General features: G+C 46.1%; 1 protein-coding gene across 7 annotated transcripts in view; it reads left to right on the top strand.

Moving 5' to 3' along the window:
- LOC143284566 (cAMP-dependent protein kinase regulatory subunit) overlaps positions 1–14,435 on the top strand; it is a 142,019-nt gene that overhangs the window by 83,464 nt on the left and 44,120 nt on the right. For all 7 annotated transcript variants that reach the window (XM_076591370.1, XM_076591360.1, XM_076591401.1 and 4 more), the window contains exon 2: positions 5,106–5,270. In XM_076591370.1, coding sequence (XP_076447485.1) covers positions 5,106–5,270 — 165 coding nt within the window. The remainder of the gene's footprint in view (positions 1–5,105; positions 5,271–14,435) is intronic.

The following is a 14,435-nucleotide window of genomic DNA, read 5'->3' on the forward strand; positions in this document are numbered from 1 at the left end:
CGCACGGGTCTGTTTCTCTGTGCGTATGTCTCTGTAGGTCTGTGTCTCGTTCTGTGCCTCTGTATGTCTCTCTCTGTGTCTTTGTGTCTGTATCTGTCGCTTACTTTCTGGTTGTGATCTATTCCCCCTCTCTCTCCCCCACAACCCCTTTCTCTCTCCCCCCCCCCCCCCCCCCCCACGCCCCTGTCTCCCCGGCACGGGGACAGCCACGGCCCAGGACGAGGTAGGGAGTTCTGATGAGCTAGTCATGTTTGTTCGCCGAGCAGTGTGCCAGTGGCCATACCGCTATGTTGAAAGGGAGAAGAGATGGGATTGACTGTGCTTCTATCTCTGTGTCTCTGTCTGTCTCTGTCTCTCTTTCCCTCTCTCTTCTTACATGCGCGCGCGCGTGTGTGTGTTTGTCTGAAATATATACACACGCGTGCGCATTAGGACTCGCACGTTTTAACTGGTATCTCGATCCCAACAGAAAACAGGCACGCACGCACGCACGCACGCAGATGGCCAATTTAGAAATGGATTGTAATATAAAAATGGTTGCTAAAACGATGAGATTGTTACCGAGAGAAATAAAATAAAGAGAGGGAGGGTGAGGGGAGGGGAGGGTGTATTCATTTTGATAATTTCGAGTGAATTATCTGGTGAGGCGGAAAATATAAGCACGTACTCGGCATTTTCCTCGTTCTCCCGCTTCTATCTGTTTCTCCCTGTCTCTCTCTGTCTCTGTCTGTCTCTGTCTTTCCTGTGTCCCCTTCTCTCCGTTTCTCCCTGTGTGTGTGTGTGTGTGTGTGTGTGTGTGTGTGTGTGTGTGTGTGTGTGTGTGTGACTGTCTGTCTCTGTCTCTCTCTTTCCATCCTCTGTCTGTCTCTCCCTCTGATCGTCTGTCTGTCTCTCCCTCTCTCTCCCCCCATATCATCATCTGTCTCTCTGCCCGTCTGTCATCCATACATCTGTTAGTGTCTGTTTAATCTGCGGTGCATTCGACCCCTCCCCTCCCACACTTACCCAAACGCTCGTGCGTGCACTCACTCTCTCTCTCTCGCTCTTTCTCTCTGTGTGTCTCTGTCAGTGAAAGGATGATTGAGTAGTCATCATCAGTGCACACCCATCCCCCCCCCCCCCCTTTTTTTTTGTTGTTGTTGTCCTTTCAACACCTCCACCACCACACCCTCAGCCCCACACAAGTTTGTCTTGTAATAAATACTACAGCTTATGTCATGGGTCATGTCTGCTGACTTGTCATTATACAACGAGAATTTACTTTTGTTCCTAACCCGTCTCTTTACTCGGGGAAGGCAGGTAGAAATTTGGGAGGGAGGGTGATGGTGTAGGGAGGGTGATTTATTTATTTATTTTAACCCCACTTGTCTCCAGGACAACGTTCAATTGTCTGGGAATTTCTATCCTTGGATACGAACGTCAGAGGCCAAGAAATAGTTTGGGTTGGGGGACAGCTTTAGACCAGCGAGGAGGCGTCGTCACTGCTGCTGTAGCTGGTGTTTGGAACTGCCACTGTAAATTATTAATAGGCTTTCTCGCTCTCCCTCTTCGTCAGCACCGCTGGCGGGGAAAAGGAAACGGTGCCAGACACACGATATGGATTTAACCTTCAGAACGGAGATCGGGGTGGGGTGGGGGATGGGGTGGGGCGGGGGCCTGGGGGGGCGGGGGGGGGGGTGTATGTGTGAGAAGCAGCCTTATTGGATGAAGTGTGTCAGTGGTGGGGGATGGGGTGGAGAGAGAGAGAGAGAGAGAGGGGGGGGGACTGAATTGAATTGAATTTCATTTCATTTCAGTTTCTGAGGGTATTACTAATAGAGTATGTAAGACAATCTCTTTCATCCAGAACTCGAAGGGGAAGCAGTAAGTGTGAGTGAGTTTGTGTGTGTGTGTGCGTGTGCGTGTGCGTGCATGCGCGCGCGTGCGTGCGCGCGCGTGGACCAGTACGCGCGCTTCCACAGCATAGGATTTTTGTTGTTGTCGTTCCTGGGAGTGCTAGTCAATCAGGAAGAAAGTATAACAGGTGAAGTATTTCACAATGCTGGAGTCAGCAACTGTGTCAGCAGTATTGCAGTTATATCCATGACCACGGCTGTCTGACCTAGAAAAGGAGGGATTTACAAAAAAAAAAAAAAAAAAAAAAAAAAATCCTATGTTAGTTGTATGACTGTCATTTACCAGTGTAAAGATTGTGTGACTAATTGATTTACCAGTGTAACAACGTGAGACTAATTGATTTACAAGTGTTGATAGTGTATGACTAATTAATTTACTCAGATTGACAGACTATCTGGAACCAAATGCGTGTTCGGTAGTTTAATCAGAAAGATTTGGATCAAGTCGTGCTTGGAGAACAAAATCGGTTGGAAAATTGCTGATTATTTTTACTTTGTGGTTAATCTCTGTTGAATTCTGTGGTCATTTCTGATGAAATATACCGTCAACGTTGAAGAAAATAATCGCTGAAATCATGGGGGATGTGTAGACAACTTAACAATGAATAGGTTCATCACAGTATCTGGTCTCAATAACGTCAAACACACACACATATGCACGCACGCACGCACGCACGCACACACACACACACACACACACACACACACACACACACACACAGCACAGCACAGCACACGCACGCACACATCCACACCCACAGACAGATAGGATCGATGATCTAACCACTGCAAAGACTAGTTTGAAACTATTCTCAGACCCTATGCTACTGACGTTTGTACCACGCCTTCATAAACAGACAAGATACTGTGACGACGGCAGACCATCGACATGATAACGGGAATGTACATATAGAGAACTGCTGTAATGCCATACTAACTATTGGGTTTCCATTGTGAGTTGGTGGCTGGTTGAACGACAGGCTTGACAGAGCAGTCATTGAGCAGAGGGTTCATCGTCTTTGTCGTCATTGTCATCATCACCATCGCTGTCGTTGTCGTCATTGGCATGTCATCATCATTATCGCAATCTCACGTATATTCCCGCGAACTCTAAGCTCATACAAACAAGTAAACTTAAAAGAAAAAGCAAAAAAAGCAGACATATACACGCACGTTGACCTCTGAATCGATAGTTGAAATTCAGACTTAGTACAAATTACTGTCGTTTGAACAGTGCTGTTTCCCGAGCCAGTGAGAATTGTGTTCAATAAAAACGGTACGGCGCAGTGTTGTGTTACAGAGAGTTCCAGCTCACAGGTGCTCTCACAAAGGGGGGAAAAAAAAGAATGATGATCTTTCACCGAAAGTTTATGTAGATGTATACGAATGTAACTGTCGTCGAAAGAAGGCCCTTCTCCCTCCCTTACACGTCAGGATAGGGAAAGTCACTTGAACTCTAGTGGCCTGGGAGGGTGTGTGTGTGTGTGTGTGAGAGAGAGAGAGAGAGAGAGAGAGAGAGAGAGAGAGAGAGAGAGAGAGAGAGAGAGAGAGAGCTTTCCTTTCGTGACGCTCTTCGATTCGTCGATAGGAGAATCATGAATTATTCAGACCCGAGCTTGTCTTTGGGGATTTTTTTTGGGGGGGCGGGGTGGTTGGGGGGCGGGGGGGTGGGGGGTGGGGTGCGAGGGGAGGAAGGGGTAAGGAAGGAGGAGGGAGAGTGGGTATGGGAGTGTGAGGGGGAGGGGCATCGGACGGCGATTGATTGTATTGCATATAAAGGTGTTTTGGCTGCTCCCGATGTTTTTGCCTATTAGAAATGAATATGAAGTAAGGAGTTTGCAAGGGTGTGGTGGAAAGTGAATATCGCAGACTGTTTTATATCTTATCTTCCAGTGTGTGTCTCTGTCTCTTTGTCTCTCTCTTTCACCGCCCCTGTGTGTGTGTCTCTCTCCCCCCCCCCCCCGCGCCCCCCCCCCCTTCTGTCTTTCGTTGCTCGCATGTGTGTGTGTATACATGTATGTGTGTGTACGCGCACGCGTGTGTGTGTGCATGTGTGTGAGTATGTGTATGCACACGTTTGCGTGCACGCATGAAGTGACTGCTCCTTGTATATGGTGTGGAAATTCCACACGTGCACGTGGTAACAAGGTACTTGTGTAGAGGCAGAGGAGAGACAGAGAATGGGAATGACCAGATGGAGAGGCGACCAAGAAGGGTTGTCTCGCACTCTCCATTCCGCGCTCTCCCTTTGTGCGCCCTTGCTGAGAACAGCTGGCTCATACAACGGCTTAGTGTGCAAATTAGTTTATTCCCATAGTTTTACAAAGTTGTCAGTTGTTATGCTGGTGTCATTTTGTTGGGAAGTACGTCGTGTTTTAAGACACACATCATAGTATTTCCTAGCCCCTTTATCCCCCCACCCACTCTTCTGTCTCTGTCTTCCTCGTCAACATGTCCCAGAAAAAATCGAAGGTTAATTTTGCGCTTCCTCCTGTCTCCCTAAGCTAGCTCGCCTGCGTGATATTCTTGAGACACTGGTTCCACAGATGTTTGCTTTCTCGACTCAGACTTCTTCACTCGCACCTTCTTCCCCTCTCTTCTCTTCCATCCCGTCTCTCCCCTCTCCCCAACCCTAGCTAATTAGGTAACACGACACAACTCAGACGTCTGCCGGTGAGGCGACTAATCGAAAACCAGGTGTGGCCACCACAACTAACCTTTCTGTTCTGCACCCCTGTGTGTCTCAGTGGCTAGATGCACCACGTCCGCCTATCTGTCTGTCTGTGTGTGTGTGTGTGTGTGTGTGTGTAGATCGACACACACACACACACACACACACACACACACACACACACACACACACACACACACACACCCCTTGTTCCTCTTTCCATCTTCCTTATCGTTTCCCTCACTCAACAGTACTTTGGAGGATCGTTTTATAGCGTGGCCATAGAATCTTGTTAGGTGGCCACAACAATGTAGTTTTCTTTACTTCTCTAGTGCCAGTAGGCCTTCATAATAATCATTATGGTCCTCTGTGCTGCTTGTTGGTTTTGGCGCATCTCACGATGAGAACATCCTTTCAATGGTTTGGAAAATCTCTTCTTCTAGGTATCATCATGATACATTGTAACAAATGGTAAAGAGTGGTAATTCTCTCCATCGTCATCATATATATAGCTTCTTCTTTGTGTGTGCCTCCTGCAGGAGCAGCTGAAGGAGAAGAACAAGTCGGCCACTCCCCCCAGCGACGAGAAGGACGATGACGTGTCCACCACGCCCCCCAACTTCCCCCCGCCCAAGCGGAACCGTCGGGGGGCCGTCAGCGCTGAGGTGTACCGGGAGGAGGATGCCGCCCAGTACATCAAGAAGGTCAGTCCTCAACACTTCAGGACTTTAAGACTCTTAACTACTGGCTTCAATTAGAAGGATTTGGTATGCGCAAGGGGGTTATTGAAATGGCATTCAAACCATCAGCCAGTCCGCATCTAAAAATATATATAACAAGAGAGGCAAGGCTTCAAGACTCACTTGTGATAAATTAAGTCCCCTAGCATTAATTACAGAGTAATTTCCCTTTTTTACTATCTGCACCAAAACGTTTGCAAAATAAAGAAAAATTCCATGCTTAGCAAAAGAAGTTCCTGTTTGAACAAAAAATGATAATAATGACTCCTCTTTTGTTGTGTCAGAATAAGAGGTCAAAGTGCCAGGTTTAGAGAATACAAAAAATATAAATATAACAGTAAATGCAGTTTGCATATACGAGTAATTAGGCTTCTTTTTTTATTTTTTTTGTGCCCATCCCAGAGGTGCAATATTATTTCAAACAAGATGACTGGAAAGAACTAATTTTTTCCTATTTTTATGCCAAATTTGGTGTCAACTGACAAAGTATTTGCAGAGAAAATGTCAATGTTAAAGTTTACCACGGACACACACACACACACACACACACACACACACACACACACACACAGACAACCGAACACCGGGTTAAAACATGTCTAGACTCACTTTGTTTACACAAGTGAGTCAAAAATAACAAAAACCAATGGCGGCTCACGTATGTTCTCTTACATTTTCTTTTCTTTTTGTTGTTGTTTGCTTTGTGGTTAAGCTTCACAGTTGATTCCTGCACTTAAGTACCCAGCTTGTTGAGCTTATCCAAGCAATGAGTACAGCCCGCCAAAATGGTATTGCCGTGGGCTAGCCCTGGACCCTCCACATATACAAGTCTCGTCCAGACAGGGAGAAAAGCAGAAATCTAGAGCTTTTGTTGCTGCCGTTGTCAGGAAGTGATGGACCCATGGAGATTTTCTGACGGAGAGCTGCACAGACAGTTCTGTAAAAGTAGAGTGATGTGGTGATCGTCATGGGATAATGAAATTGAGGAGGGGGAGAGGGGTGGTTGTGTCTAATTTCGCTTTGAACCTCAGCGACAGCGACAGCGCGACTGGAGAAGAAAAAAAAAAGAAAAAAGAGAGGATACTATCGATGGTGTATATGCGCTTGTTATTCCTGATGAAAGACAAATATGGATGGCGTTTACACGAGCGATATTAATTTTGTAGCAGAATTGGGTCCTGGTGCTTGGGTTGGGAGGGGATGGGGTAGGTGAGGGGGTGATTTATGCAGTCGTACATGTATTAAGGTTATAAATCACCCCGCCTGAATCATCGATTTTCGTGCCTCAGTCTGTTATCTGTAGAAACTGCGCAGTGAGAACAACAGTAATGATGATGATGTCTTCAACAACAGCAACAACAGTAACAGCAACAATTACAGTGTAAATGATAATTGTATAGAAGAAGAAGAAGAAGAATGCACATTTATGTAGCGCACTTTCTTACATGTAACTCAAAGCGCTTTGTATTCGCACACACATACATTCACGCAAGGGCCTTCACACGCACGCGCGCGCTCACACACTCACATACACACACACACACATCCTCTTTCTCTCTCTCCCCACCTCCCCTAAAATACAAAGTAGAAAAGTAGGCCGATTTCAACAGATTTCCTTCCACACAGTCATTGCACGGACATCCCTGTTATGCCATCGCCCGTGCTGTACAAACTCGCAAATGATGCACTGGTAAGCGTTTTCTGTATTTCGGGTGCGGTGGTCGAATGGTTAGAGCACTACGCTAGATTGTAGAATAGAATAGAATAGAATATGTCTTTATTGCCAAGTGTACTAGGGTCACAAGGAATATTGGGGGCGGGGGAAGGGGCGAGGGGGGGGGGGGGGATAGTACATTACAAGATACGAACATGAATCAAAAATCATACACAAACACAGATACAGTAGAAATTTGGATACATACAAGTGCATATCAATATAAAAACTTGTGCATACTTACACATGCACGCACTGCACACACACACACACACACACACACACACACACACACACACACACACACACACACACACACAGACTCTCTCTCTCTCTCTCTTTCTCTCTCACACACACACACACGCGCGCGCGCGCGCGCCCGCGTTTGAACAGTAGCTGCATATTACATGTGGATGGGGCTGATGACTAGAGTTTCCCGAGTTCGATCCCCGGTTTCGGCGCACCTGGTGGGTTAAGGGTGGAGATTTATTTATTCGATCTCCCAGGTCAATATATATACAGACCTGTTAGTGCCTGAACCCCCTTTGTGTGTATACGCACGCAGATCAAATGCGCACGTTAAAGATCCTGTAATCCATGTCAGCGTTCGGTGGCTTTAGGAAACGACAACACGCCCCAACATGTCACATCCCCGAAAATGGGGGTATCGCTGCCTACATGGCGGGGTAGAAAGGCCATACACGTAAAAAGTTACACCCGTGTGTGTGTGTGTGTGTGTGTGTGAGAGAGAGAGAGAGAGAACTGAATCACACAGGAAACAAATGATGAGCGAGTAGAAGGCAGCACTTAGTTGGCTCAATCTGTTGGATGTTGGCGGCCTTTTGTGCAAATGACCCCGTGTTTGTAAGGTGCTTAGAGCATCGTCTCTGATCGACGATAGGTGTTACAAGGGTATCCGTATCATCATCATCATCATCATTATTATTTCGAGCCAGGAATTCCGACAACAGTTCAGTTCAGTTCAGTTACTAAGGAGGCGTCACTCTTCCGCTAAATACGTCTACGCTACACCACATCTGCTAAGCAGAATGCCTGACCAGCAGCGTAACCTAACGCGCTTAGTCATTTCTTGGGAGGAAAAAAAAAGGACACATAAATGGATAATTCAACAAATTAATGAATAAATGAATTAAAATAAATGAATAAATAATTCTAAAAAAAAAAACAAATAGAAAACGAAATAAAATGAAACATAGAAAAGGAAAGGAAATAAAATGAAATATAAAGAAAGGAATAACAATGACAATAATGAAATATAAATATACAAAACAGACAAAACACAAAGCTGATAGATTCTTTTTGCGTTCGGAGTTTAAAATAACGAAATTTAAAAAAACAAGAAAACCCCCCAAAACAAACAGGAACACACACACACACACACACACACACACACACACACACACACACACACACACACACACACACACACACACACACACACACACACACACACACACGAACAAGAAACAAACAAACAAAAAACCCCAACAAAACAACAAAAACAACCGAATAAGAAAAAGAATTTGATCAGGAAACTAAACAGAAACCTGTAAGAGGATGTGCCAGCGCTACCGCTGTGTGGACTCTGGATGGAAGCATCGTTGTTGGGTGGACACAGTAAAAGAAGCCCATAGTCACACGTGCAGGAGGAAAAAAACAAAAACAAAAAAACAAACAACAAAAGCCGTGGCAGCTTTGACCGGCATGCGTGCTAATCAGTTCACCCCTCATTACTCTGATCTTTACGAAGCGTGAAGTTAATTCTCAGTGTTCGTGGCCAGCAGCGAACAGAAGGGGGAGTGAGTGCGTGCGTGAGCCTTTGAAAATCCCCGTTTAATCCACATGGCTGTTGGAGCATTTGTCTGTCCTCCGTTATGTCGAGGGACTGCTGAAGCGTGGAAAGTCAACGCAGGCCCATGTCTGCACAGTCATGCTTTCGTGTTATTTGTCAGGATTTCCGTGATGCACAGGCAGGCCGATTGTCTGAGCCCTATCTCTCTTTCTCAGCAAACCGAGTATGTGGGACACTCGGTAGATAGATTTTCAGGGAAGTCGCAGTCTGTTGCTTTACAGAGGAATGGCACGCACACTAAAAGCAGAGAGACTGAGAAATCGCCGTCTGTATCAGCAGACAAAACATCTGAGAAATCATTATCTGTATCAGCAGGCAAAACATCTGAGAAATCACCGTCTGTATCAGCAGACAAAACATCTGAGAAATCACCATCTGTATCAGCAGACAAAACATCTGAGAAATCACTATCTGTATCAGCAGGCAAAACATCTGAGAAATCACCGTCAGTGTCAGCGACGGACTTGCACAGAAATAAGTCATGGTGTCCGCAGACAGACTATTTCAGAAATCAGTGTTTTGCCGTGGCGAACATTGTCTCCGCGTTAGGTGGGAGTGGTGGCCTAGTGGTAACGCGTCCGCATATGAAACGAGAGGATCTGAGCGTATGTGATTGGATCCCTCACATGCGTATGACTGACTTGACACAGGGAACGAATGATGAGCGTCAGAAGGCAGCTGTTAGTCGGCTCATCTCAGGTAGGGAGCATTAGACCAATTAAAAAAAAAAAAAGAAAAAAAAAAAAAGAAAAAGAAAAAAAAAAGCCGCCTGTCAAGCACATTCCAAACGTTCATATCACGTGATCGTGTGGGTTCATCATCACCAAAGCCGTTGAGGTGTGGGCAGTTGGACAGTCCGCACGGACATAAACAGAACTATTTATACTAAATTATAGGTTCGTGGTCAGTTCGACAGGCAACAGACAGGATGGTCCTGAGTGAACAAGTCTTTTCTCGCTAGAGGGTGAGGAAGAAGTAGGGAGTGTGAGTAACCAGTTGAGGTTGTGGTGGTGGTGGTGCTTAAAATGTTGCTGTTTTTGACTGGTATGGTGTGATTTTTACAAACTGTTGTCGGTGTAATTCTGCCGCAGCCAGATCAAATTCATCGCTTCGCTCTCCTCCGTGGTTTATTTATTTTATTTTATTTTTTTAATTTGTGTGTGTGTGTGTGTGTGTGTGTGTGTGTGTGTGTGTGTGTGTGTGTGTGTGTGTGCACTGTTTCGTTCTTTTTTGCACTGTTTTTAGTGTTTCTCCTTTTACAATATACAATTATTTTGGGGGGGAAAGCTCCGTGATGTAGGCATTCTCCCCGTGAAACCTTAACTTGATTTTTCGATGGATGCATTCTTGGACATAACCGCCGTGTGTCACATGTCACACTTGCCCACTCACCTTGTCTCACTGCGCATTTGTCAATCTCCCCCCTCATCCCCACCCCTTTCCCTCACCATCTGTGTGTATAAAGCGCGTTGGGTTATGCTGCTGGTCAGGCATCAGCCTAGCAGGTGTGGTGTAGCGTATATGGATTTGTACGAACACAGTGACGCCTCCTTGAGCTCCTGAACTGAACTGTAATAATAATAATAATAATAACAATAATGATGATAATTATAACAATACTAATGATAGTAATAATAATAATGATGATGATAGTAATAACTGGACACTTATCATCTCTTTCCTCATTGCACAAAGCGCTTCACAATCCACACACACACACATACGAAACGCACTCAGTCTTCAACTCACAATCATGCACAATAAACATTTATATGCGCACACAAACTCGTACGTACAATACATACATACATACAAACATGCATGCATCCATCCATCCATACATCCATCCATACATTCGACGCACACACAGTACAGCGTTACAAATATACCTACACAATCAACTAAATACTTTCATGTATGAGAGAGGGTCTAGAGGAAAAGCTGCTGGAGGAGGAAAGTCTTGAGGTTAGATTTAAAGGAAGGCGGTGAGGGGCTGTGACGGACGTGGTGAGGCAAAGAGTTCCGTATTTGAACAGCAGATGATGAAAAGGCTCGACCACTGTTCTGTTCTCTTTTGTATTTTGGGATGCGGAAGGTTCTGTCATCGGCATCAGGCGAAGAGAACGGGAGGGTACTTAATATCTCTCTCTCTCCTCTCTCTCTCTCTCTCTCTCTCTCTCACATACACTCATACACGTGAGAGAGAGAGAGAGAGAGAGAGTTGTTGAAATTTCTGAGAGCCAGTTTTGTTGTTTTTCAACGCCCCTCTCGACCCTTCCCTACCCTCGTCCCATATCTACCCCCCGCCCCCCCCCCCCCCCCAGCCCATCCTTTCCCATCCTCCCAAACTCTCCTTTTTCTTGCTCGCTTTAATAACGCAGTTGGCAGAGTACATAAAACGGCATTGTGTTGCGGGCCTTGTGAAGTGTACGGAGGACCGAAGAGAAGGCTGCTGTTTGTGTAATCGTTCTGGTCTCCTTGCGACAGCTTGATCAAACAACTGCTTGATTTCAATCTAACCCCCCCCCCCCCCCCCCCAGCCCCTCTCCCCCAGCTCCCTCTGCACTGGCCACCCCCAGCCCTCACCCCCACCCGCTCACTTCGTATTGCGTAACTCGGTGACCACCGTTCTCTTTATATTTCTTTTTATTGAACTTTTTATTTTAATTTTATTTTTTAAAATATATGGATAGTGTTGAACGTTCTGAAATTGCCTGGGAAAGTTGCTGAGTGTCAATACAATCAACATGTAACAATGATAAAGAACAAAAATTGAAAAGACCACACACACACACACACACACACACACACACACACACACACACACACACACACATACATATATACACACACACACTTGTTGAGAGAAGAAGAAGAAAAAGTGGAAGGTAACTGAGTGTTTATTAATGTCTTGTCCTTTGTGAAGGTAAACCGGAATGCTTGATGCCTTATGGCGTGTGTGTGGAGTGAAGCAAACCAACGTTAGCGTGTTGATAGTGTGGTTTTCAGACTTCACACGCTGTCTTTGTTCTGACTCGATGTTCTGCTTGGATTTAATTGTGCTGTGATAGTTTCATTGTTTTTTTATAACTTCATTGTTGTGTTTTATTCGATTTCCATATTGCATTTGTAAATTAACATTGCGAAAATGAGTCTGTAACCTTGGATGGCAGACGTAACGCAGCCTTTGCTTGACACCACTTTGTGACAGCAAAAGGAGCAGATGTTTCACCATTGTCCTGGACTCGAGCCTGCATGCCTTCATGGAATTGGCTGACCAAGGAAATAAATTTCCGAGGGCATCCGTACTTGGTCATGATCTTCCACAGTCCCTCTCTACTCACGGTGTCGAAGGCCTTAGTGAGGTCGACATAGGTGGAGAACAGATCAGCATTTTGCTCCTGACATTTCTCTTGCAGCTGCCTTGCAGCAAACACCATGTCAGTGGTTCCGCGCTCTTTCCGGAATCCACATTGGCTCTCAGGCAAATGACCTTGGTCAAGGTGTGCTGTGAGGCGGTTAAGTAGGATCCTGGCAAGTATCTTGCCTGCGATGGAGAGCAAGGAAATGCCCCGATGGTTATCACAGGCTTGCCGGTTCCCCTTTCGCTTGTACAAGTGAATGATAGATGCATCTTTGAAATCCTGGGGGATCGTCTCTTCTTTCCACATGAGTGAGTACAGCTGATGAAGCTTCTCAGTCAGCACAGTGCCTCCATCCTTGTAGACCTCTGCTGGTATGGAGTCTGAGCCAGGTGCTTTGCCACTGGATAGCAGACGGATTGCTTTCTGGGTCTCAAGAAGTGTTGGCGGATCGTCCAGTGCTTCGTTGGTGGGGACTTGTGGGAGACGGTCTATGGCTTCATCATTTATGGAGGAAGGGCGATTTAAGACACTGTTGAAGTGCTCAGCCCATCGTTCGAGAATGTTCTCCTTCTCGGTGATCAAGGTATTCCCATCTGCACTGAGGAGGGGGGATGATCCTGAGGATGTGGGGCCGTAGACTTCTTTTAAGGCATCATAGAACCTCTTCATATCGTGCCTGTCAGCATATCCCTGGATCTCATCGGCTTTGTCACTCAGCCACTTATCCTGCATCTGGCGTAACTTTTGCTGAACAGTCCTGCGGATGGCATTGTATGCATCCTTTTTTGATGTGGACTTTGGGTTGCTCAGGTGGGCTTGATGCAGACGGCGTTTCTCATCCAGAAGCTGCTTGATTTCATCACAGTTTTCATCAAACCAGTCTTTGTGCTTTCTGGTCATGGGTCCAAGGGTCTCTGAAGCTGTACTATAGATCAGCTCACGCAGGGTCCTCCAGTCAGACTCCACATTCTGGTTGTCCAGAGAGGCGGATTCCAGACGATCTTCCAGCAGCTCCACAAAGGACTGTTTGATGGTGATGCTTTTCAGCTTAGCGATGTTGAGCCGTTTTGGAGCCTTCTGGCCTTGGGGGCGTCTCTTGGGTTGGATTCGAATATTCAGCTTCGAGACTACAAGGCGATGGTCTGTCCAACACTCGGCGCCGCACATGGTCTTTGTTACACGTACATCTTGCCTATCCCTTTTCCTGACGATGACATAATCGATGAGATGCCAATGCTTTGAGCGAGGGTGCATCCATGACGTCCTGTTACGGGTAGGGAGGCAGAAAACTGTGTTGGTTATCAGCAGTTCGTGCTCTGCACAGGTCTGAAGCAAAAGCAATCCATTTGGGTTGCAGTGGCCCACACCGTGCTTTCCAATCACTCCATCCCAGGAGATGTAGTCAGAGCCAACTCTAGCATTGAAGTCCCCAAGAATGATGAGCTTGTCTGCTTTAGGGATGGCAGCAATGACAGAGTGAAGGTCCTCGTAGAACTTCGCCTTCACTTCATCCGAGTTGGTCATGGTTGGGGCGTAGGCACTGACAATGGTGAGGTGCTTCTGGCCAGATGCCAGTGGGAGTTTCATGGTCATAAGCCTATCGTTGACTCCCTTTGGGATTCCAGCTAGCTTGCTGACAAGTGCTGTTTTTACTGCAAAACCAACGCCAGCCTCACGTCGCTCTTTGCTTCCTCGTCCACTCCAGAAGAAGGTGTAACCAGATCCCCGTTCACAGAGCTCGCCTTCGCCTGCAAGCCGAGTCTCACTCAAGGCTGCGATGTCGATGTTGTATCTGGCGAGTTCGGATGCAACTAGTGCTGTTCTCCTTTGGGGTCTGTCTGCGTTATCTCTGTCCAGGAGAGTCCTTATGTTCCAAGCACCAATGGTGAGAGGAACGATCCTTGTTTTTTTCTTTTCTTTCTCTTTGTTTCGACCGCTGATGTAGGGTCCCCGCCAGCCGCGGTATGCTGGCCAGGGTGATATGGAGCAGGCAATTTTTAGGGCACCTTTTCCAATACATACATACAAACATGCATGCATCCATCCATACATACATTCGACGCACACACAATACAGCGTTACAAATATACCTACACAATCAACTAACTACTTTCATGTATGAGAGAGGGTCTAGAGGAAATGCTGCTGGAGGAGGAAAGTCTTGAGGTTAGATTTAA

Source organism: Babylonia areolata, chromosome 1, assembly GCF_041734735.1.
Source record: "Babylonia areolata isolate BAREFJ2019XMU chromosome 1, ASM4173473v1, whole genome shotgun sequence".
Lineage (NCBI taxonomy): Eukaryota > Metazoa > Mollusca > Gastropoda > Neogastropoda > Buccinidae > Babylonia > Babylonia areolata.